This window comes from Mytilus californianus, unplaced genomic scaffold, assembly GCF_021869535.1.
Source record: "Mytilus californianus isolate M0D057914Y unplaced genomic scaffold, xbMytCali1.0.p SCAF_13, whole genome shotgun sequence".
In the NCBI taxonomy this organism is placed as follows: Eukaryota; Metazoa; Mollusca; class Bivalvia; order Mytilida; family Mytilidae; genus Mytilus; species Mytilus californianus.
This window is the reverse complement of record NW_026262615.1, coordinates 39,047,252-39,074,042: the sequence shown is the minus strand read 5'-3', so window position 1 is coordinate 39,074,042 and position 26,791 is coordinate 39,047,252. Positions and strand designations below refer to the sequence as shown.

General features: G+C 34.0%; 2 protein-coding genes across 2 annotated transcripts; one reads left to right on the top strand and one right to left on the bottom strand.

The window, feature by feature from the left end:
* Positions 1-340: 340 nt before the first annotated feature.
* On the bottom strand, positions 341-5,892 carry LOC127723814 (uncharacterized). The gene is made up of 5 exons (XM_052230544.1): positions 5,722-5,892; positions 4,833-4,967; positions 3,307-3,369; positions 2,459-2,713; positions 341-1,225 (listed from the first exon to the last, which is right to left on the bottom strand). Exons 1-5 carry the CDS (start codon positions 5,768-5,770, stop codon positions 1,218-1,220), a joined length of 510 nt encoding a protein of 169 aa, XP_052086504.1. The 5' UTR covers positions 5,771-5,892; the 3' UTR covers positions 341-1,217.
* An 11,437-nt stretch (positions 5,893-17,329) lies between these two features.
* On the top strand, positions 17,330-20,076 carry LOC127723938 (carbohydrate sulfotransferase 15-like). The gene is made up of 3 exons (XM_052230655.1): positions 17,330-17,475; positions 18,562-18,787; positions 19,918-20,076. Exons 1-3 carry the CDS (start codon positions 17,330-17,332, stop codon positions 20,074-20,076), a joined length of 531 nt encoding a protein of 176 aa, XP_052086615.1.
* Positions 20,077-26,791: the final 6,715 nt, after the last annotated feature.

Here is a 26,791-nt window from a genome sequence, read left to right as displayed (position 1 = left end):
TTCATTATTTTGTATAGTTTGTTCTTGTGTGTTGTGCTGTTGCACCACTGTCCCAGGTTGGGGGATGACTAGGCGTCCGCTAACATGTTTAACCCCGCCACATTCTGTATGTGTCTGTCCAAAGTTGCACAGAAGCCTGTAAATCAGTGAATATAAACGAGAGCCCTGGTGGAGGGTTATCGCATTGGCAATCATACTACATCTTCTTATTTTTACGTTAATCACAGTGTGAAAAAATTTGAAGTGAAAGCCTGAGTTTACTTATCAATTACATTTAAAAAAATAACCTTTATTACTATAACAATTCCAATAAAATGCAATATAAATTATTTTCAGGTAAAAACAAATTTCTCAACATTAGATCGTACTTATTTTTCGGTATATGTTTGCGGCAAGTCTAATCAAAAACCTATCAATCGGACACGATAAAAACCCACACAGATATTAAACCACACCGAAAATCATAATAAGCATGTCTTATCAAAATTAGTATGTTCATTCATCTTATCCCCAAACTAAACATTAGTGCAATGTTTAATATTTGTTTTTTTTTTAAATCTCAAACAATCAAAAAACCTACCACAAGCAGACACAAAATAAGGAAAATTGCTTTCAGCCATATGCCACTTTGTCGCGAAACCATAATTTTGATAACAAAAGAGTTTAACATTTTGTTATTTTCTCAAATTGCTCGTTCGACTTTTATTTTGCTCATTGCTCATTTATGTATCCTTGGCTTTCGTTTTTGTTTTAATTGAGCTTTCCTGATATGTTTCTAAAGCAAGCAGAATAAAATCAAACTATAGTGTTATTTGCGTGAATTCTTTACATTTGTACTTCTATCTTCTTGAAATTTTATTTGCATATATTATAATGTTTAGATATTCATATGTGTTGCTGGGTTGCTGACATATGTCAATCATAGAGAAACAAGCATTTTAAGTCCGTGAGATCGCCCATTTACTTACATGTTATCTCAAATGTAACAATGAAAAGTTTTTGAAAATAGTTTCAATATCCTTCGACAAAGTTACTGATATAAGAAGCAACATTAAAAAGGAAAACCTTACACTTATCATTAAACGAATTCAAATTAATATATTAAGGAAACATTCGAGCTAATCATGTGTAAAGCACTTTGCATAGAATACCACAACAAATGCCAGCATTTATTTTCTTATATACAATGTTTTTTTTCCCATTCACCATGCCTTTTCCTATTTTCCTGAAATAATAAAATAATAAACGTTAAAGTAAATTTACGCATCCTTTTTAGAGAATTCAAGTTCTAGAACATTTTTCTAATTTTGGTTGCCTTCCTTGTGTCTCAAAAAGTTAAACACCTTGGTTCTCAAACTTCGGTTAAAAGTATGAATTTTAGTGTCAAACTTCTATCATACACTGCGCATATTTTCTCAGTAAATTCATTTTGGAATGAACGTTATAAAACCAGTTATATTTCTGCGAAACTGAGTACGTTTGTTGTACCACGAAGAACATGCCGTGTTTCAATCCATCCAAGAAGCGCAAGGTTTTGGAAGCTTTATCCTCTTTTCCCGACAACTATTCCAGCAGATAAAGCCTCAAGTAATATTTCTTTTATATGCAAACATTATTATTTGGAATGTCTAAATAGAGAACTTGAAATTAGCAGCAAATATGAGAATCCCACGTTTACACCTACATCAATAACGAAAGAGATTTTAGAAAATCACAAATCCGTTCATCTATTCTATTGTATTAACATAAAAAAGGGCAATGACAATCTCCCATCTTTATATTGGATACATGTAGCGTTTTGTCGGTCCAGTGCTAAGCAAGGTAGATCCTATCTCATTTAGGATGTTCGCTTTCCATGTTTTTGACTATTTGTCAGATATTTGGAGTCCTCTAGTTTTTATCCATGTAGTTCAAATAAAATCCTACTTTTCTTTTCATAATTTTATTACATATTGTATAAAAAGCCATTTTGAAAATCTTATAAAATCCTTGTTATTTTTTCATAGTTTTTGAAAGGAAAAAGGTGCCATTATTAAATGTATGAAAAATCTAGAGAGAATCATTTCCCGCCAAATTTTCAATTGCTTATATCTCAAAAACGAGGACACTGACCATTCATTCTTTATAAACTATCAATGTATAACAGTCTAATAAAAAGCTTGTTATTTTAAAACTGAGTAACGAACATCCTTAAAATATGTTATCGTCCTGGATATTATTTAGGATATTTGCTGCATTAAGTTGGCAGTCAACAATCAACCAATCAATCATCTTATTGTTGAAAATGGTCACAACTTGGCAAGATGGCGAGCAGATGATAGTTTTTAGTGTGGTATCACGCATGAACTAATTTAAGCAGGGAGTTAGCAACGGTGCCTCCAAGGCTGCTTTAACAGTTGTACAAGTGACAAAGAATAGATAATCTACAGATTGTTGTGAATATGATCATAAAGCTTACCCAAAGTATCCATTCCACGACCCAATAAAGCATTTTTGCAAGCATTACTGCAATAAAAAAATATTTCAACTTGTTGGTAATCTGTATGACCTTGGTGGTTATGATGATCTTCCCGTGGAGGATGTCCTATCATTTGTACAATTGGGTGCACTGTAGTATAGGGTGGAGACGGAGAGGGTTGCTGATGTTTGGCTCTTACAATGCAATCACTTAAGCATAATGGCATACCATGATCGTCAACTGACGCAAATATGTCTGAAATAAACATATATTGCATAAATATAGAGAATCAAAGGCATTGAAAATTTGAATGTGATGTTGTTATCCCTTGAATTTTAAATCCAAATCGAGTGTAGATTTTAAGGTGAAAGCTTTCGTGCTGCTAGTATTACTTGTATTTCAGGAAAAACATATTAAAATAACACACGCGGTATGCGTTTCGACGTTCTCTATCCTAGAGACCACTGTGAATGTTACAGTCAAGTTGAAAACGCTAACCACTTTATCAATTTGTCGTTCAATTAAATCGTCAACGATCTAAGTGTCGAATTCAACAGTATTCCTTAAAGATGTTCTGATATAGACTTTGAATCAACTGTATGTTATTAAGTGTAAGCGATCTGACTTTGTCTAGATCTAGCATTCTTTAGACTTTTCTGTCAACATCAGATAACTCCCTCACTTCACAAGCGTGTTGTGCTATGTTGTGTCCTGAGAACAATCTTTTAAACATAACCTAGCTCCCTCGATCCCTTTTCGGAAATTAATGACTATAATTTACTACATAACCGATAAAACGGCCTACATTTGACATATATATACTGAACTAAAAACAAAAACGTACTCACGCGATAGGAAGTCAGCTGTATCATTGAAACTTATACCATGCTTACTGGACTTTCGGAGAAAATCTGACGAATAGATATAAAACAGTTTTTATAAACAATTTTAGTTGCTGTATTTAGTAAATTCCATAAAATTTATTATTTACATAACAGATTAAACTGTGAACTATTTATATTATTCTTTTAAAATAATCTCCTTTGTGATGATTAAAAGTTGCATGTAGACTTATGTTATGTTTATGTTAATATGATTGTTACTGATTTTGACGCCAACGCCAACACTAGTGCTATCGCCGCCAGTACTGTCAAATAATTAAAGTCATAAATGGTGTCTCTATTACTACAAAAATATCTTATATAATTTATATATCTATGCGAATAAACATGTGATTTTCTTTATATTTGAAGTAGGAAATTACAGTGGCGGATCCATAAATTTTTATAAGGGGGGCCCACTGACTGCCTAAGAGGGGGCCCGCTCCAGTCTTGCTTCAGTGATTCCTTATACATGTATAATCAACCAAATTTTTCCCACAAAAGGGGAAGTCAAGGTAACTTTTGACTCCTTTCTGTATTATGGTGATGTTAAACATGGTATGCAACTGGATTTCAATTTTTTTCTCGAACGTGACTGAAAGTTTAAAAAACAAGCACTTGTCGTGGTCATTGAAATGTGTTTAATTCGTTGATTTTGGATTTAATTTGGCAATTGACTTATTATCCGTCGATTTGTATTTTGAATTGCCTCATATGTATCATACTTTTAAAATGCTGACATTAGCAGCACTACTTAACAGTCAATGCTGTGTTATATTTGTAGCCTTGATTTTGTAGAACCATCTGTTAAAGAATGACAGAAATAAAGCGAAGATTTAATCAACATACTTGAAAAAAGGTATACAAGTAAGGGAAAAATCACATGTCATGCATTTGGTGCCAACAAACTAGTTTAACCCCGCTACAATCTGTATGTGCCTGTCCCAAGTCAGGAGCCTGTAATTCAGTGGTTGTCGTTTGTTGCCGTGTAACATATTTGTTTATTGTTCATTATTTTGTGCATAAATTAAGCCGTTAGTTTTCTCGTTTGAATTGTTTTACATTTGTCATTTTGGGGCCTTTTATAGCTGACAGTACGGTATGGGCTTTGCTCATTAATTGTTGAAGGCCATACGGTGACCTATAGTTGTTAATTTCTGTGTCATTTGGTCTCTTGTGGAGAGTTGTGTCATTGGCAATCATACCACATCTTCTTACTTTTATAGCTCTGGATAGAAGTTGTCTTTATATGACTTCTTATGAAAGAATGCTGGTAAAACCAGTTTATCAAATATGTTATTCATTAAATAATGAGCAAACTTGAATTCTCAATATAAAATGCATGCTCCAATAGTTATCATTAGACACAAACAATGAATGCCAAATCGATACGAAGAACATACACTTTATGAGTAGTTTTTGGAATCACAAAAAATCCTGAAACTTCCCATATTATAATGAAAAACACATTATTTGTAACCACAATAACTCACCTCTTAAATGAGCCATGAATTGTTTTGACGTATGACGATGATAATCATCTAGTGCTTTATATGTTCCATCGTCGTCTTCGTCAACTTGTTCGTCATCGTCGTCATCATAAGCAGATAATCGAAGTTTTGCAGCAACTGAAGTGTGGAATGAAATAACGATATTTTCTATTTATGTGTTTTACTGAAATAATTATACCTCGCTTTATTGTATAGCAGCAACATATTTCATACAGAACGTGAACTAAAATTGTTGTGTAATAATACATCAAAGTGAACGAGCGTAAATAAGTTCAAATTATTGATGTCTTCAGTGACAAAAAAAATGTTTTTTTTAAGCTTTGCTATCGCTAAAAGAGTTAATGAGTGAATATTGGTTCATATTATGCCTAGAAGAATATATTGATAAAAATCTACGGGGGACAATATTTATCAATATTCTCGCAATAGCGCTATACTATTATTATTTAATGCAACCTTTGCGGATGAGTGATTTCTTATGTTTATGAAGTAAGAATTTAGTGCATAAATCACCGTAACACTAGTTCGTTTTTGTTGTCTGCGTTAGTATTGTGGTTGGTTAACAATATTTCATTTTCATTTGCTGTACAAATATTGAAATTACCCGAGAACGAAAGTTGACCGTCATGAATGTATAGGTATGTGCCGAAAGTCTTAGCCGTATTTGGCAAAACCGTTCGGAAATTTGGTTTCTCAATATTATACTAGTAGTAATGCTCTTCAATTTCGTACTTTATTTGGCCTTTTGAACTATTTCGATTAAAACGTCACTGATTAGTCTTTTGTAGGCGAAACGCGCGTCTGGCATACAAAATTGTAAGCGTAGTTTCTATGATTTAGTTTATAGCAAACATAGAAAAATTATAATTACCTCCATTGTCTAGCTCCTCAGATAAACTTATGATCTCTGTCGCCAACATCAGCCTCTTACTGAACAGACCAAGAAGCTCATATGCGTTTTCAACACGTTCTATTGTGTAAGTGTCAATCAATATATCCCCGCCTTCGTCTCTTATAGGTAAATAGAACCTACCGAATGGAATACCTGAAAAATAATGTAAGCGATGATAAGAACGGCTTTAAAAAAAATCCCCTCGTCTATGTTACAGCGGAGAATATCAATAACAAGAGGCTCTCAAGATCCTGAATCGTTCACCTGCAATTTTTTGCTTAAATCTTTCATCAGTGATTATTTTTGCTTTTCAATATATATTAAATAGTGGCTTAAACATGCCATTTAAATGTTCTTTGTATCTGTCATATTTTCTTCAAAAGCAAAAAAATGCATGTTACCCCTATGTTCCATTTTAGCCATAGTGGCTATGTTTCCTGACGTACAAGGACATAAAATACAAAACTTATACTAGATACTCTGAAACTCATTCAGCCCAAGTTTATCTGAAATTGATTCAGCAGTTTCAAAAGAGAAGATTTTTAAAAGTAGGCAAACTAGATGAACAAATTGTGAAAAATTGTCTTTAAAGGACAATAACTCCTTAAGGGGTCAATTGACTTTTGGTCATTGAAACGAATTTGTAGATCTTACTTTGCTGAACATTTTTGCTGTTTACAGTTTATCTTTATCTATAATAATATTCAAGATAATAACCGAAAACTGCAAAATTTCCTTAAAATCATCAATTCAAGGGCAATAACCTAAAAATCAAATACCCAGTTTGGCTGATAATTTGGTAGACCTTGATCTAGTGAATACTTTAAACTTATTGTCTGATTTGCTCTAAATGCTTTGGTTTTTGAGATATAAGTCAATAACTGCATTTTATTATATGTTCTATTTTTAGCCATGGCGGCCATGTTTTCTGAGGAAACAGAAAATAAAACACAAACTTTATTCTAGATAACCTAAGAATCATTCAGCTAAAGTTTGGTTTAATTTGGTTCAGTAGTTTCAGAGGCGAAGATTTTTTAAAGTTAGAAAACATGATTAACAAATTGTGTAAAATTGTTCTTAAAGGGCAATAACTCCTTAAGGAGTCAATTGACAATTTTGGTCAGGTAAACTTATTTGAAGATCTTACTTTGTTGAACATTTTTGCTGTTTACAGTTTATCTGTATCTATAATAATATTCAAGAAGATAATAACCAAAAACTGCAAAATTTCCTTAAAATTACCAATTTCGTGGCGGCAACCCAACAATGGGTTGTTAGATTCATCTGAAAATTTCAGGGCTGATAGAACTTGACCTAATAAACATTTTTACCTCCATGACAGATTCGCTCTAAATGTTTTACTTTTTGAGATATAAGCCACAAATTGCATTTTACCTCTATGTTCTATTTTTAACCATGGCGGCCATGTTTTTTGAAGAAACAGAAGATAAAACACAAACTTTATTTTAGATACCATAAGGATCTATGATACCATAAGGATCATTCAGCCTAAGTTTGGTTGAATTGGTTCAGTAGTTTCAGAGAAGAAGATTTTTAAAGTTAGAAAACATGATATACAAATTGTGTAAAATTGTCCTTAAAGGGCAATAACTCCTGAAGTGGTCAATTGACAATTTTGGTCAGGTTAAAATTATTGGTAGATCTTACTTTGCTGAACATTTTTGCTGTTTACAGTTTATCTTTATCTATAATAATATTCAAGGTAATAACCAAAAACTGCAAAATTTCCTTAAAATTACCAATTTAGTGGCAGCAACCCAACAATGGGTTGTTAGATTCATCTGAAAATTTCAGGGCTGATAGAACTTGACCTAATAAACATTTTAATCACCCCAGCCCCCTTGTCAGATTTGCTCTAAATGCCTTACTTTTTGAGATATAAGGCAAAAAGTGATTTTACCCCTATGTTCTATTTTTAGCCATGGCGGCCATGTTTTTTGAAGAAACAAAAAATAAAGCACCAACTTTATTTTAGATACCCCAAGGATCATTCAGTATAAGTTTAATTTGAATTGGTTCAGTGGTTTCGGAGGAGAAGAAGTTTGAAAAAGTTTACCCCAGACGGACGACGACGGATGGCAAAAGCTCACATTTCCTTTGGAAAGGTGAGCTAAAAATGTCGATATGATTTATTAAACTATTTGATTTCAATACAGCAAACGAAAGAAAACTTTCTATATCGATATTGTTGGTGTTAACCCTTTATCCTTGCATTTCATCAGTACATGCACTATATATTTCTAAGGAGCCTGGTGTCACTCACCTATATAAAAATAAGAAGATGTGGTATAATTGCCAAAGAGACAACTCTCCACAAGAGACTAGGTCTATATGCGTATTCAACAATGGACACTCTAGAATTCATGAAAATAAAACTATTTTTTTTTTGCGCTCTAAAGTGTCTACCTATCTACTATAGCTTTCAAGATAATAGAGAAAAAAACCCACTAAAACTGGTAAAATTCGTCCTTAAGGAGCAATAACTCCAACAACGAGTCGACTGAATTTGTCCATTATACTTGTTTGTGTACCTTGTCATGCTGATTTTTTTGTTTTAAAACCATAAGGGATAAACCTGGTAAAAATCGTTATTAAAGGGCAATAACTGTAATAAGGAGTCGTCTGACGATTTCGGCAATCTGACTTATTTGTAGATTTTGTCTTGCTGCTAATTTTCGCATTTCAAAGTTTCTTTCTATTTGTTATACTTTCAAGATAATAGGCAAAAATGAAAAAAAAAATGGTAAAATTCGTCGTTTAAGGGCAATAACTGCTGTAAGAAGTCGTCTGACAGTTTTGATGTTAACAGACAAGGTAATTTAAAAGCTCAACATTCTGAACATTTCTGCTCTCGTCAGATTTTCTTTATTTATAGTGATTTTCAAAATAATAGACATACAACGTAGTATTTTACTCGTGTGTTTTACATTTAGTCATGTCGGCCATCTTGGTTGGCAGGCGGGGTCATCGGACACATCTATTAAACTAGATACACCAATGATGATTGTGGCAAAGTTTGGTTAAATTTGGCCGAGTAGTTTCAGAGGAGAAGATTTTTGTAAAAGTTAACGGACGACGAAAGACGACGGAGCCAAAGTGATGGAAAAAGCTCGGGCCAGGTGAGCTAATAAAACATAAAAACAACAATTTACAAATTTCATGCTACCAAGAAGCGCTTTTCTGGATTTACCTTCATAAAGAACGCTCAAAGCCGAATATTTGAAAGCAAAGGATGTATAAGAACTGAAACAGTTGAAGATCTATATGACCAAAAGGACCTTCAAAAAATAGCCTAATCCATCAAAGGTCAACTTTGTCTGAAGGAGTTGAAATTTTAGTTTCTTTATATTAGTAATTTCTAAATGTCACATGATAAACGGACAATTTAAGAAAGGTTTGTTATAAACCATATAATTACCGAAGTACTGACTACTGAGCTGATGATACCCTTGGGGACTGATAGTCCACCAGCAGAGGTACTGAAAAAGTAAAGCTACAAAATGAACAGTACTAAGTACCAGTTCAATTGCATATGCATAGGCGGATCCAGGGAGGGGGGGCTGGGGGCCTCGCCCCCTTTCGTAGGGATTATATAGAGAATCACTAAAGCATGACTGTAGCGGGCCCCCTCTGATGGCAGTCAGTGGGCCCCCTTATAAAAAGTTCTGGATCCGCCACTGATATGTAGTTTAAGAATTGGTTAAAGCTAAAAACAAAAAACTTTCTTTTTTTAGTTTAAATAAGGAATACATGTTGTTGTCTCTTTGACACATTCCCCATTTCCATTCTCAATTTTATTCAATGTATTTGGTTCCATATTATCATGTTCTGTCATGGAATTAGCAACATCGATTATTCAGAGACAAACACTGACAAAATTCTTACTCATATTCAATTTGATGGATGTCCATGCATACATGTAGACAAATGTATGTATTTTCCTTGTCACAATACATTATCATGGAAGTGATATCAACTCTTCATTGCATAATCCTTAAAAAATCGAACAGGTTAAGGACACATTACAGAAAAATACATTTATAATGATATTCAAACTATTCTAAAGAGTAATATTTTTTGTTATTTTAAATTTAATATACAACCATGGTCTTTTAAGGTATATACATACCATAACATGTTCCAAATATGTCAGATAATGTCAAAACAATAAGCGCCAGGCTAGGCCATGTTGACAGCATGTTTAAATACACATTTGTTTGATAGTGGAAGCATTGTAAATCGTGAGTTTCTACTGAAGTTTCATTGCAGATAAGGTAGTATATGGTCTACATTTAACTACATGTCATAATGTCAAATCAACGGAACGCGTAAAATGACTGATAACATCAATACTGATTTCATAAATTGATTTATAAATACTACCTCCCGTTACTTTGAATACCAATGGTTTTATTCTAACGATATGAATGACCAGGACAAATGTCATTTGTAATTACGGTCAATGAATATATAACGCGTTATTAATTTCGAATGCCCGAAGCGCTTTTCTTGATTTATATGGACTTGGTACGTACGTTCACACCCAAAAATGTGAAAGTCAAGGATTTCTCTGGCTGTTGTTCTGACAATATTGGATACCAGGACTCACTTCAAGTTAAATGGATCTCGCCTTATTGTTGCATGTAAAGGTTAGACAATAGTTGGTTAGAACGACAAAACGAAAATAAATGCCTTCAAAATATATAATACTTATTCTGTAACCAACATCAGTCAAAGGGTTTTAAAATGTGATGCAAATGACAAATTGAGATTTCGTAAAAAGTTGAAAACTGAGAGAAAACGAAAAAAAGATGGATTACGTTATGCCTAGGTCACACATTCACGGATCACCTCGCCGGTTCCACTACGGATTAAATCTCACGGATGATCCCGGAAATGCAGATTCCGTAGTCCGATACGGATCTGATAAGGTTGCACCACGGTGTGACACGGGTTTTGACGTATCTGCCACGGGTAATGCAGGAAAGGGGTCATTTGGTGACATGAGTGATACGGATTCTTACGGTACGACACAGTTAAATACGGAACGACAAGTACCGGGGTGTATGTACTGCGGATAAACAGTGGTTTACCACGGTAGAAGTAAGGTTAAGTACGAATGAGAACGGTCTGATACGGGATAGTACGAATTAACCGCCACATTTTCTAAACCTTTATTCATTTCTAATTAGCTTGTAATTTATAATCTCATTAATTATGGCAGTAGATCGATGATTTTTTGTTTTTGTTTTATTAAATCATTTATTTAATATTTTTGCATTTAGTTGTGGATCATAAAAAATGTTGACATTATAGTACTTGTGTGGTTCTTAATAAAAGCTATAAATTTTATGTGTGTGTGTTATATTGTGCATATTCCAATTAGGTATTTAGCTTCAGCAATGAGGCATACGTAAATAGAAATAATTAAGGAACGACACAAAATCCAAAGTGTAATATTTAATAATATCCAACAAAGCTCGAAACTTCTAAAGGACGTTTTTTTTTTATTCTGCCATGATACAGACAAACATCTCCTCTGCCAGCGGTCACCTCTACGTCTGTCATTAAATAGCTCGACCACCGCCCTGGCATTTTGTGCCATATCAATAGCCAATTCCAGCCAATTAATTGCAAGCATCAATTGTTGATTGTTCATGTTGGATAATGTTAAGTATACCTCTACGGCGAGACACAGACTAGGTTGGGATCTATAACTAGGGAATATTTATACAGAAGCCTGATGTCAGTTTGTCGTGGACCTTAATATTCCGTAGTTTGTCATGTTGTAACGAAGTAAACCGTAAAAGACTTTGAGAACCCTGGCTGATCCCTAGCTATCCGTAATGCAACGTAATGAAATCGTGCCATTCCGTGACAAATTCGTTAAAAACCGTACGCTATCCTTAACAAATATGTGGTGTAACCGTATTAGTACGTAGTTCTCCAGAACTAACCGTACAAATCCTTCGGGACTACGAATAAGAACGGATTAATAGGGACTAAAACGGATCAGTACGTTCTAATACGGTTTAGTAAGGATATACTACGGTGGTTTGGTCCGTGGTAAAATTTTGCGCATGTTCAAAACTTGTCACGGATATACAAAGACTACTACGTATGACTACGGCTACGATACGGAAATCTACGGATTGCCACGAATGATGCCGGATCGTATCCGTAGCTCATCCGGCGTCAAATCCGTGAATGTGTGACCTTGGCATTAATAACTCTTGGCATGATATTGGCCAGTCGCATGTCTACCCATATGTTTTGTAAAAATGTAATAACATTATAACTCCGAAGGTGTCTTCAACTTTTTGGTAGAATGTATTACTACTACGAGGATGTTAAACGATCTTGACTACACATGAGGATCTGTCATAGGAGATAAAGTATAGTCAAATGTTTATAAATAACCTCAATCATGTTTAACAAAAAAACAATGGATAAATAAATGAAAATTGTATGATATCGCAATGATTGTACACATATGCGTCATCTTCGTGTCTTAATTTTATTTCGACCAGCTGAGACGTAATTGAGTGTAATACGTACACAGAAGTCACATGTAACAGTCTTCTCCTTATAGTCAAATCGATAAATACAAGTCAAACAGCTGTTTAATAGACAAACACATGTGTTTAAAAATGTAAAAGCAATATAATAATTAATAGAAAACTATAATAACACTGATATGTTTACTGACATTACGATGTACCTGATTAAAATGGGGTGAGTTTTGTTTGTCGACTATTTTTTTGTAACCGGAGAGCATGAGTCTTATTAGAAAGTCGCATTGTCTCCTCCGGGACTCGAACCCAAGACCTCTTTGCTACAAGCTCTTATCGATAATTTCTTTAGCTCAGTCGGTTAGATCGCTGACTTGTAACACAGAGATAAATTATTTAGTTCAGTCAGTTAGAGCGCTGACTTGTAACACAGAGGTTACTTCTTTAGATTATTCGGTTATAGCGTTGAATTATAACACAGAGGTTCCGGTACTTCTAAGCTCTTCTTAAGATCAGTCGGTTAGAGCGCTGACTTGTAACACAGAGGTAACTTCTTTAAATCTGTCGATCATATCGCTGACTTGTAACACATGTACAGAGGTAACTTCTTTAAATCAGTCGATTAGAGCGCTGACTTGTAACACAGAGGTTCCGGCACTTCTAAGTACTAGCTAGCACTGCTTTAGCTAAGTCGGTAAGAGCGCTAAATTATACACAGTGGTCCGGGATGAGACAATGAGATTTTATAATTAGAATCATGCTCTCCGGCCATCCCAAGGGTGACTGGGGAACAGAAATATGGTCACTCTTTATCTTCTTCCAACTGGCAGTAAAACCCTTACCAAAGTGGAGCGTCCGGGCTGTGCAGAATGTACAAGTACGCAGCCACATCTGGTCAGAATGAGGACGTTATGTTCGGTGCCCTTTGTCTAGAGAGTGACAGATTCTCTTCACGTTAAGAACCCTTGCAACAATTCTGGAGGGGTCCTCACGTGGCCTGTTGCTAGGCAAAATTTCTGTCCCTATCCAATATACCCTAATTTTCCAGAGCAGTAAATTACCCCGACCTTCACAACTATTATTAGTTAAAGGACCTGCCTATTGTATTTATTGCAAATTAGTTCTCGTTTTGAACATGCATGAAATATTTGCCACTGGAAGTTAAGCACCCAACAATTATCAATCAACCGTGCTCTCCGGTTACATGTGGCTCCCAACTGAAAACCCCATGGTATTTGAGATGAAATATAACCACGGTATGTGTTGTGAGAGTGATTGTGGTATGATGACTCTTGATTTTGGGGAAGTGTGACGGGATTGCATCCCTTCTACAGTAGATACTTTACTAGTCGTAAGGCAGTAAATATATTTCTTAAGCACAGAGGTTTCGGGTTCGAGTCCCGGAGGAGACACTGAGATTTTCTAGTTAGAATCAATGTCCGGTTACAGTTTACTGAACTTCAAGTTGCATATATTTCATATATTCAAAACTATTTTATAACATCGGCAAAGAGACAGGTAATTTTGAATACCAGTAAATTTAAAGGATCTAGTTGGTAAAATCAGCAACTAAGCTTTAAAACATGACAGTTACGAAACCTACGAATTGTTTCTTTCCTGCTATGATCTTTATCTTTACAGGGTTCAAGCACATTTTCATGGAGACTTCTCATTCTTTCTCTAGTCTCACGCTTATAATTTTCATTATGCAAGTTATATTGTAAGGTACTGTTATAGTAACACATAGATTGTTTGTTGTGGAGACAGTTATTTTTGTCTTTTTGAAATCGACATTACAGGCTTGTGATGAATGCTTATGCAAATCAGTCTTTTAAATTTGATTTGAGTTTTATTTTGTGTATTGGTTTTGAATTTTTCATGCCGAGACGATTCCTTGATGTTAGGGTACCGTTGTTTCCAAAGTTAGACGGAAATGAATGATATACCTAAATAGTTATTCTTTTTTTGTGTTTCAAAAAGACAAACATTACTGATTTGCATATGTTAATGTTGTCATATCATTTTATGATTTAATAATGAAGTAAACGAGGAACATGCACATTTTATTCTTGAAATCCAAAATGTATAGATGTTAAAACAATTTATATTCTTATAATATATAGTACTCATGTTCATTATGGTGTTAACTATTAAAATTAAATAGTAACAAAGGCAGGGTTTTGACCCCAAAATCACGGTACAATGAATATAGAAAAAATAGTGCGAGCGGGCCATGGTGTCCTATGAACACAGGTTATTATATATTAGTACGTGGTTTAAGATAAGTCATGCCGAGAAAGCAGTTGAGATATCTTACTTTTTTATTATAATTTTAGAATTAAAAAGAAGATAGTGATCATAAGTGTAATATCCTACCTGCCAATCTGTATTTTGTTCTGGGCCTTAAACAACGAATTCTCAAATAATGGAGACCGAGACCCAGTTTTTGAACATGCTAAGACAGACGAAAGAAAATATACCAAACAGAAGAACACATACCATACAGACGTCAATCAAATGGAAAATATTTCTTACCCTTTCAGTTGTCCTGGAAACTACAATCCTGAATCACATCCAGGACGATTAGCAGAGGACATTCTTTGTATGGTATGTAAAAACATATCTCTGACGGGTGCCATGTGTGGAGCAAGACCTGCTCATCCTATCGGAGTGCATTAGTTCATCCCTGCATGGTTTTTTTTTTGTGGGGTTAATTTTGCTCGATCTTCACTTTTCTATGTACACGTGGTTTTGGATTTGTTCGTCATTTTGTCGTTTTTTGCCAAGGCAATGTCACTTTTTCTTCGACGTATTAGTTTTGTGTGTCCCCGTGGTATCTTCCGCCTGTTTGTTAGCTATTAAAATATATAGATACAATAAAAATAAAATGAGCAACACAAACATGACACTTTCGTAGCAAGGATCGAAGCAAACACAAGGACGATCTTGCTTCGGAAGTTGGAACCTACAGGAAATGATGAAGAACCCTTTCGCTGCAGTCGGATAAGCATTTCATAATTACCTAGTAACTAGTTTGGGTCAATATAAAATTATTTATTAATAAGCTAAAATTCTTAGCAACTGTCCGTTATGAACTAGAGAAAACTTGAAGTGAAATATGAACTTCCTACGTCTCGACTTATCCTAATCATAAAATGTTTCGATTCGATCTTTATTTATTAAAAACACATCATATTGTAATTACAGAAAAGACCAAAGTTTTTAGAAAACATGAAAAATCCCTGTTGGAAACAGAAGGACAGAATGCGCTGCTTACCATACTATCAAATTGTAGGCGTGTGTAGGTCTGGTGTAGCAGATCTGTATAATCGAATGTTAATGCACCCTAAAATTGCTGGAAATACAGGACCGCACTCAAGGGAAACTGATTTCTGGTCATGGAAACGATATGGTCTTAGTAAGTCTAATAAAAGTATTATAACTAACAACGTCGGGACACCTTCAACTGGTTAAGTCTGTATACCTAAAGTGACGTCTAAATGATTGGATATAGCACAGAGGAAACTTATTCAATCTGTAATATTCAACATAAATCTTTTTTAAAACTGGTTGCTGATATTCAAAAAAGAGATGCTGATGATGGATGTCCGTTTAACGTTTAACAAATTAAATGCACATTGAGGACGAAAACATTGTTAATGTAATATTAATATTAACCCTTCTTTGCAATAGACTGACATACTGAGCCGGATTTTCCACGTGCTAATTCACAATGTAACAGTCCACAGGAATACATATCATCCTTCCCGGACATATTATTCTCACTCCGAGCAGATCTGTCTTTGCTCTTACTCCTTAATGCCGCGTGCTTAGTGGATAAGCAGTAAATACAAATTTTAAAGTATATGCTTTGAGCCGTCCGGGGTTATTATCATTGTATCAATAGAGCCTTATTGCAAATTGGTGTAATTTGAATTGAAGGCCAATTTTTGTATATTTGAATTAATTTTAATCACATTCTTCTAACAATTTACACTAAGTAAATGGTCGGTAACATGTGAACTAAGCTCACGTAAAAAGCTATAAGAATATTTTGCAAGTTAGTAGTCCTTCAAAACTCTATTCAATATTTATAGTTTTTGTCTAGACTACTACCGAATTAGTGCTTGACATAATGAATACATTTGTGTGACGGGTGCCACGTGACGAGCAGGATCTACTTACCCTTCTGGAGGATCCGAGATCACCCAATGTTTTGGATGGGGTTCGTGTTGCTCAGTCTTAAGTTTTCTATATTCAATTTGTGTTTTGTGTACAGTTGTTTGTCTTTTGGTTGTTTGTTGTTTTTGTCATGGCGTTGTCAGTTTGTTTCCGACTTATTAGTTTGTTTATCCCTTTTGTATCTTTCGCCTCTCCATTGTCTTTTGTATAGTTACCTGTACATGTTTTTTTTTGGTTTTTTTAATGTTGTTTAGGTTTTAACAAATTTAAATCATTTTCGGTAAAATTCTAACTTTGAAATAAACATTGTAATTTAGTGACGGTATCAAATTCCTTGGATTACATATGTATAAGCTCGTACTTTTTAATATTTATTAATGAATTTTCGATATTGAAAAGTACTATAATTGATTTCTGAAAAACTAATCAACATGTTTATCTTTCATTCCATTTAGGTTTCTTCGACATGCGGCTTGTCAACTATGGCGATTTCTATACTCTGTCGGATTTTAGCAACTTCTTTGAACAAATACAGAACAGAAGTAAGGAAGAAAATAAATACGATCTAATAACAGGTAAACATTATTGGGATAGCAAAAAATTATAACTGAGCTCAAATTGAGGTAAACACTTATCTGCTTTGAATGTTCAGTTTATACAAAAAAAAAAAAAAAAAAAAAAAAAAAAAAAAAAATGCCCTTACATCAAAAAGAAGGGAAACAAATTTGAAGATACAAACTTTGAATCACTGGCATTATGGATTTGTTTGCAAAAGCAAACTGTATATTAAGTAAAACTGAAAATCATTTCCTACAATTTAACACAACCTTATTTGCTACAACAGAATTTTCATTTCAGGTCATTCCGATTCCATGGATTTTTGGCAAGCTTTTGACTGGCGAAATATACCACAGAATAATCCACAGTCCATTGCACCAAAGTATATCACACCAGACTTAATAAAACATATCAATCCAAATATCAAGATTATTCTTATGATCAGGGATCCAGTAGAAAGGTTGGTTATTAATCTATCTAGTAGTCTTGGGGTAGTTGTTTAAAATCCAGATCTTCGTAGGCACATTTATTCCAGGAACAACCTTCATCAAGATGGATGTGACATTTGGGTGCTCATTTTCTAAACTGCGCTTTTTTTTGTAATTTTTTCGCGCTTCCCACTTCTTTCCCCGTTTTGACCAGATCCCACTTTTTTATGCCCTATATCCCACATTCCCTCTGTTTTATTCCCTTTTTCCCACATCCCCTCTTTGCTTTACCACCCATTTCCCAAATTACAAAAGCGTAGAAATAAATGTATTTACATTTTTGGTATTTAGCTGAATTTTGTCTCGAAATAACCTTCTGACTTCAAGCAACAATCACTTTTTAATTTTTTAAATTGTGATGTCAAATTTTGCGTGAACTTGTGTGATTTAAAGTAATGGCGGACACATCTGCATGCCAGTGTAAATACGTCTATTATCCCCTCATCAGATACGCTAACAACTCAAATTGCGAAAAAGAAACATAACTCAGAGAATAACAAACTATAACGTTAATCAGAGGTGGACTTTACTATTCATTTTAGGTCTCAGTTGGTCAGCTATCTCGGATATTCAAGTATATATAGGCATATCTCTTGGTTATTTTTGTCGTTGGGTTGCTGACTTTTTAACGAATGTCAGACATCTCCTTTCATTCATATGTAAACTTAGAATTATAAAAAATCATCTAAGGTTTACCTTAGATAATTTCCTCAAATGTTAAATGATCGATAAATGACGTTTCTACCTCGTGCTATCATAACACTCAAAACAGGCATTCATTTTGATTATTTTTGTAGTTGTGTTGCTGTCTGAATGACAAATGTCTGACATCTCTTTTTATTCTTACGTAAATTTTGAATTTTAACAAATCAACTTAAGGTTGCCATAGATATTTTTTTAATGTAACATGATCACAAAAAAAATTCTCAATAACCAGAAACTACTTATCGGATTTATTTAAAATGTCATTCGAGGAAAAATTATCGAGAAAAGTTTAAAACGAGAAGTTCCAAATGCCAAATCGATTTGTCTGTTTTTTTTTTAAATGCAAATTTCAGATTATACAGTCACTATATCCATGACAAAAGATTTATTATCCGGGAACTGGATGCAGATAGAAATATTCCGGATGACTTGTATATAAGAAGAATAAGTGACAAGAAGGTCGACCCAGAGACATTCGATGAGTATGTCAAATCATCGATAGACTTATACATAAAATGCATCAGGGAGTACGGAATACGTGGTTGTTTATATGGAATGCGGATATTTTATGACAAGAGGGTAAACTGACATAAAAATGTTCAAGAACCGTTATCTTCTAGCGCTTACTTAATGCACTTGTTCTTAGTAAAACTTTAAAAAGTAAGAAAATGGGAAGGGGTGCAAATATAGACATGCTATACCAAATTCATTAGTCAAACAAATTATACCACACAAAATAGTTAACAGTTATCTAAAAATTTCAACATAACAAACTTCACATAATACCAAGTGTGTATCAAGATGCTCGAGAGGGAACAGTATTTCATGAGCAATTAGTCCCCCCACCCATCCCCCCAAAAAATTGATTTTAAATTAACTAATGCTAACAGAAGCAAAACAATTTCGTCCTTTGTTTGGATGAAAAAAATTAATAACAATATTACCGAACTCCTAGCGGTAAATTTAAAAAGGCCATAAAAACCCAAACGTTCGACTTCATAAACTAACTGAACGACTGGAAAACAACTGTTTCATTCATAATTTGGTTCATCAGGAACTGGGTATATGAAATCGCATTTTCTATAGTACGTTTTGATCAATTCTTTTATACATTACATAGTATTCCATTATTACCCTTTTTGGGGTAAGCATTTTAAAGTACAGTTGACTCTGTTTAAACAAAATCATTGATCTCAAACATAAATGTATGTTCCTTTTTATTAGATGTGGATTAAATTTACTACTGTTATCTTACAATATTTTTGCCGTGCAATCCAATAATATTTAAGAAAAAAAGAGGTTATTACTGTATATTTATGAAAGAACACGATTTTTTAGTTTTAAGTATACAAACTCATAAAACAATACCAGGAGTCGGTTTCACAAAAAAACGTACGACTAAGATTGATCGTAAGTATACTGAACTGTTCATGACTTACGATCAATCTTAGGCGTAAGTTTTTTTGTGAAACCGACTCCAGGATTCTAATGTTGAACGGATGACGCGCGTTTCGTCTAAATAAGACTCATCAGTAGTGCTCGAATAAAAAACAAATCAAAATTCTAAAGTTGAAAAGTATCAATAACCGAAAATTCTGAAAAGTACAAATACGGCTAGAAAATTGTACAGTCATGTAGTTTTCCTTAAATTGTGTTTTAAGATAATGAAGTTTTACCATATACTTAATTAAAACAAATATATCCTACAGCTTCCTCTCGTGGCAGGGTTGTATAACGAATTTCTTAAAGATTGGTTGAGAGTATTTAAAAAGGAACAGTTTCTCATAATAAAGTTCGAAGACTACATTAAGGATACCGGTGGGGTAATGGCCAAAGTGTTTGAATTTCTAGATGTTGGTATGTATTGATGTTAGGAACTTAAATAAACACATAAAAGATTGTATAAAATAACTTTAATTAATATTAACGTGTTTTCTTAAATGGTCACCAGGTGAAAAGGTTTGTGGTGCCTTTCTTGAAATTGAATCAAAAAAGTATTTTTCTTTTCCTTCGAAATAGAAAACGAAAGTTTTCGTGTATATTATTACTTACAATTTGAATTAAATACAGATCCTGTCTCCAAGCTGCTTCGCTTCCAATGATCTAACAACACTTTTCTGGTATTATAGCTTCAGCCAATGAAATTTCTGTCTATAGTTTTGTGAAGGTGTATATCATTTTATCACTAAACCAGAGTATCCCGAAAAGTCTTTAAACAAAATAAAACGGAGCATTGTCAGATCCTTGAGGATGTACTTAGGTCAGGTTTAGGAATGTTTGTCAGATGTTCGGACTCTTTGGTTTTTTTCCTACGATACAGGGTAAAATATTTGCACCATAGTACCCATTTATCCTTTTATATAAGACTTCGATAGCTCATAAAAGGTCATTTACCAAATTTATGCAGATTCTAGATTCCTTTTCTTCCGATTTGAGACCCAAATAATACCAATGGAAATATAAGGTGAAAGTCCGAGTCAGCCTTTTCCCGCCATTTGTTTTAGAATTAAATATCTCGAAAAGGAGCTCCATAACCTATCAATATTTTTAGCTTATTTTGTTCCTTAACTAATGCTCATCCGACTTATAGTATCAATTTTAAATTTAAGGTTTGTTTAATTTCTTCTAAGTACACCCTTAAAGCAAAGCAATGACAGAGGATCTATATTTTATCTGACATAACGTCTTGTGGTATTTCTATCGTGTATCACACAGTTTCGGAAATAGATGTTGGTGTTAAAGTTAGTATACACGAGGCATCGCATTTAACGTTCCCATTCTGACCGGAGATGACTGTGAACTTGTACATCCCGCATAGCCATGCAAACGGACGCCCTACTTTGGCGAGGGTTTAATGCCGGTCGGAGGAAGACCAATGGAGACCATATTTCTATCCCCCAGTCACCATTGGAATATCTTTGTTTTGGTACGAACAATCAAATTATTCATAGAGGGTGGTAAAGGGGGGTGCTTGAACGGAAAAAACGTGAAATAAGACATAATTTCACGTTGAACGTGAAATAATTTCTGTCATGAACGTTGCACGAAAAATAAAGACTGTTGTGAACTTTTTGTGACTGAGTCACTGTCTTCTTGTATATATAAACTCTCTGTTTTACTTGTTATTTCCGATTTAGTATACACATTTATGATGTAAATGGTTTACGGCTTTTAAAAAAGTATTTCTTGACGATCCCTGCCAAGTATTTGAATTTTATTTGAAAAATACCGAGCACGCAAAATAAGCATTTGAAAATCACGATGCACGTAAAATTAAATAAGCAGAACACGTTGAACGAGGCACCTGTCTTGCACGACTGAACGTTAAATAAAAAAGTAAAAACACGTTGAACGTGAAATAAAAAACGGCGATCACGTTGCACGAAAATAACCCTTTACCACCCTCTTCATAGTCCTTTAGATTCCGAAAAAGGGAATAACCAGTAAAGCTAAAAGAATTTTAATATTTGTTTTATGAACAGTTTTCCATTGGTTTAATCGTTTGACCTGGAGAAGTTGTAGTCTTAATCAAATTATATTTTTCAGACTCTGTAGATGAATCCACCATCACTAAGATTTCATGTAGGCAGAAATTGTACGCGCCAATTTTCAAATCAAAGGTATTGCCAATGTTTAACAGTACAAAGACATTGCTGAGAAAATTTTATGAGAAAAGCGAAGTCGAACTTCATAATCTACTCAAGGAATATCAAATAGAAATGGAAATTAAACCGTTTTTGGTAAATGGCAAAGCTATTGACTATTCAAAGCAGTATAATTCAAATAAAGGAGAATTCTGACAAAACTTGATATAAAACTATGAGATGTGAAGAAATATTAATGTTCATTTTGTGTATGTGTTTGGATTTTAATGATATATCATATTCATATAAAAATAAGGAGATGAGGTATGATTGCCAATGAGACAACTATCCACCAAAGTTCAAATGAAGTAGATGTAAGCAATTATATGCAACCGTACGGCCTTTAACAATGAGAAAAACCCATACCATATAGTCATGTATTTCCTGGTAAATAAAAGAAAAAAATAGATATATTAGATCATTAACATTAATTCAAATAATTCTTTAATGTCAAGGAACGGTAAATGGCTTATGTCAAAGATTTGAGTATAACTTTGGCCCTTTGAACTATAATTGAAAATCGAAAAAATAATGCATGTATCTCTTTTATTTTCAGAAATAATACTGATTGAATTCATTCAAAATATGTGAACATTTCTATAGAAAGCACACAAAACTGCAAGATAACAAAAGTTAAAGTAGGCAAAAATGTCCCCAGAAGCTGAGGATTTCATGGTGTAAATCATTTATTTTGACATATCCCAATATTTATTTTGCGTCTCAACTGAATAGAAGATTTAGTAAGAAATGGACAAAAGACAATGCATTTAAAACTATTCATTATATCAGACTATCTAAATTGGACAAAAATGACACTTTAAGTTCCACTCAGCTCGCTTTATGAACAGTCGGGCCTTTCCAAACGCTTACTTATTAGTAACTTGTGTGACAGACAACATTTTTGTGGCCCCAACTACGATAATAAGAGGGACATTATGTTTACCAGAATTTTTCGTGCGTCTGTCCGTTCCGTATCCGAAGTTAAAGATTCAGTTGAAGGTGGGTTAAATTTATGGGTTTGTAGTCACTTCTATTTGACATCTATTACACATGTTCATTACGAAAAAAAACGGTTGAATATATATATATATGTCAACTTAGATTTTTGACCAGATTAAATGCTTCACTGTACATCAAAATTTAATAGTCCAACGCTTTATGGTGTATTATCCTATATGATGACGATTACGAAAACGCTTGATGAACTTTAATAGTGCAGGGATACAGACGGTCCCCTTTATCTGGTACACGGTGTCATAAAAAAAAGTGCGCATAATTGACGAACTTTTCCGGTGAAGGACATAACTCGAAAGTGGTCTATTTCTGTGATATGATGGGTGTGACATTGTTCAAGCTTTTGTTCTTGTTATTTTCCATTTGTTTTGTAATGTTGAAATTGCACAAGGTCATGTTTTACTCTGACTGTTAATGCCGTCTCTACACTTAATCCATTGGATGTTGGATGTGTACTGATTGATATTTTAGTCTTATGATTTGTTTTTAGTTGTTATTTGCTTTGAATTAGCTGTCAGTCAGTAACTGCGAGTACTCTCAGATCTGTACTTAGTGTCCTTTTTTTGGTTGGGGATGAAGGATGGATAAATGCCCTGCCACGTCCGGTCTGTGTCTATGTTTGATGTTTTTCTGCTTTGTTTCGATCTGATGAGTTAAGCCTTTTCAACTGATTTTTATAGTTTGTTCTTATGTTGTGCTGTTACACCACTGTCGCAGGTTAGGGGGTGGGTTGAGCGCTTACAAACATATTTAACCCAGCCACATTCTTTATGTGTCTGTCCCAAGTCAGGAGCCTGTAGTTCAGTGGTTGTCGTTGGTTCATGTCTGTCATATTTGTTTTTCGTAAATTGTTTTCGTTATAAATTAGACCGTTAGCTTTCTGAATTGAATTATTTCATATTTTTCTTGTCTAGGCCTTTTATAGCCGACTATACGATATGGGTTTTTTTTTTATCATTGTTGAATGCCGTACGGTTGCTTATAATTGCTTACATCCACTTTATTTGAACTTTGGTGGATAGTTGTCTCGTTGGCAATCATACCTCATCTCCTTATTTTTATATTGTTTACGGATTACAAGATTTTAAATACTAATTTTGAAATGGGTACTTTACCTTAGGAAAGTTTGATATTGAAGGAATGACTGTAAAATATTTTCTGTCTATGAAGAAATAACATCAAAAATGTGCACCACATTTTTGATGTTATTTCGAATAGACAGAAAAATTATTACAGTTATTCCTTATAATTTAATTCTAAATTCCATTTTAAGGAGTAATACTTTTGAAAAAAACGTAGGTGACGTCGCGGTCACATGACAAAATTATGTCTATGAGCTGATAGACAAAATACTTTCAGCTAATCAGAAGACGTGTTACATCCAAAGTTAACTTATTAGATAATGTTTCTGATAAGGATATCTTGTCTTTGTCTTTGTGTATGGGATTTACCCTATTGTATTGTACAAGCTCTAGATGTTATACATTTCCTGGGTTCAATATTATCTAGTCGTTAAGGTAGTTGATTTGCTGATTTGTGAATGGAATTATACGGGAGTAACATATTGTATCTTACAAATTATAACAATGAATGAATGACATTGGTTCTGATCTATTTCTGAACGGAAATAGAGATACTTACTATATAGGAACTATAGTATTGTATCTTACTAGCCATGACCTCGGGATTTCTGTGTTGTAATGGTTGAGCTTATTTGGAGATTACATACATTAGTATTTTGATGTTTACTTATTTGATAAGCTTGTTTTTTTTTTCTCCGTCAGTTTGTTTGTGTTTAACCTAACATAAAAAGTAAAATAACAAAAATATCGAACTCCAATAAAAATTCAAAACGGAAAGTCCCTTATCAAATGGCAAAATCAATTGATTGATTGATTGATTGTTGGTTGCTTAACGTCCAGTGGCAAATATTTCATGCATGTTCAGAACGAGATCAAAAGCTCAAACACATTAAACGAATGAAAAACAACTGTCACATTCCTGACCTGGTACAGGCATTTCCTTATGTAGAAAATGGTGGATTAAACCTGGTGTTATAGCTAGCTAAACATCTAACGTGTATGACAGTCGCATAAAATTCCATTATATTGACAACAATGTGTGAACAAAACAAACAGACATAATAGATACAAAGGTCAAAAATAGTGGTACAGCAGTCAACATTGTGTTATAATCTTAATTACAATAAAAACAAACAAATATGTCAACAAAGAAACAAAATGGCATAAAGACACTCTATAGACAAAGCACATAAGCACAAATAAAAGACAGGAAAACAAAAATGACCATAGCACAATAACACAATGGCGGGATGTATAATTACCGAGCCACATACGAGTTTTTATACGAAGGGAAAGCAATTGAAAAACACGAAAACATCAGACCTGCCTGTCAACGAAAACAACATTAAGACGAATAACAAGATGTACAACAGGAATCTCACTTACCTGGGCGAAATGATATTTGGCTTTCCACCAAGATATGGTCAGATGCATCAATTCATTAACTATATATATATATTTAAGGAAAAAGATACATGAGATAAATTTTAAAAGAATTTACAGTCCAATTTTGAACATTAAATATATCAAATGTCCTTGTTAACAAATTCAGCAATAACGACGTCACCAAGAGGTGTTCCAATCCACATGACAGGGTCATCATATTGATAATCAATAGCTAGGGCATTAACTCCGGAAATCTTCGGACCCTCTAATTGGAACGTTTTGACATTTTCTCCCTTTGAGTTCATGATGTGAATGTTCTGAGGTCTTATTTTCAAAGGGCATTCACTGCTGATTAAGTTGTCAAATTTGTCAATAATGAGAGACTTTCCTTTCCATGTTTCGTCGGTTGGCTTGTACTTCACATATTTCTTTCCAGAAGGTTCGACTATAATTAAATATCCATCGTCAGACACACAAATCTGACCGCTAGCGTTTTCAGTGACGTATTTTGGAAGTTTAAAGATTGGTTCGTTATCCACATCGAGCATTATTTCTTGTACAGGCATTCCCATTTCGGAATACTTCACGACTTTACTCCTCTGTGGACATTCAAGACATACCAGCAGATGTTCATCGCTTGTTACGTGAAGACCGAACGTTTTACATGGCGACATGTCTGCAAACTCTGCCATGTCAAAATCTTTCTTAACATGGATTATGGATGACGTTCCACTGGAGCAATATAAATTGCCATACTTATTGACAGCTGTGTAAACTGGAAGAAATTTAACCATGCATTCGTCGTAAATTTGTCCAGTTCTCAGCACAAGGAGAATACGATAATTGATTGTTGTCACCCAGGCTTTACCATCTGGTCGAATCTGAATACCAAAAATGCTGGATTTCATCGGTTCAGGTTTGAATCGCCGCTCTACCTCTAATTGCGATCGATATTTTGGTTTCTCTTCACCAGTTGGACTGAAGTACAGGTCCTCTTCAATTTTTCCGAAACATGCTTTTACGTCGATTGATGAACTAGACATAAGTTTTAATGGTTTTGGAAAGTCCATCTTAACCGATAATGCCATTGCATCCAATTTAGGGGTGGAATCCTTGACAAATTGTTGAACAATATCGTCATCATCAGGGAGCGAACCGAAAACTTGTTTGAAATAATCCAGTTGTTTTTTACATTTTGTACTCTTTTTTTGTATTTCTTCACAATATATGTCCAATTTTTGGAAATCTTTCTCTCTTTTCTTTTCAATATCAGAATTAAGTTCACTAACAGTGTCATTTATGCTGGATAAAAGAACTTTCGCTCTCTCTGCGACTTCATTTTTGTTTTCTCCCATTCGTTTATCGTAGGTTTCTTTGTACTTTACAGCCTTATCTATGTTTTCTTTAATTCCTTCAACTTCCTTGAGCTTCGCCTCTATTTTACCCTCGAATTCCGC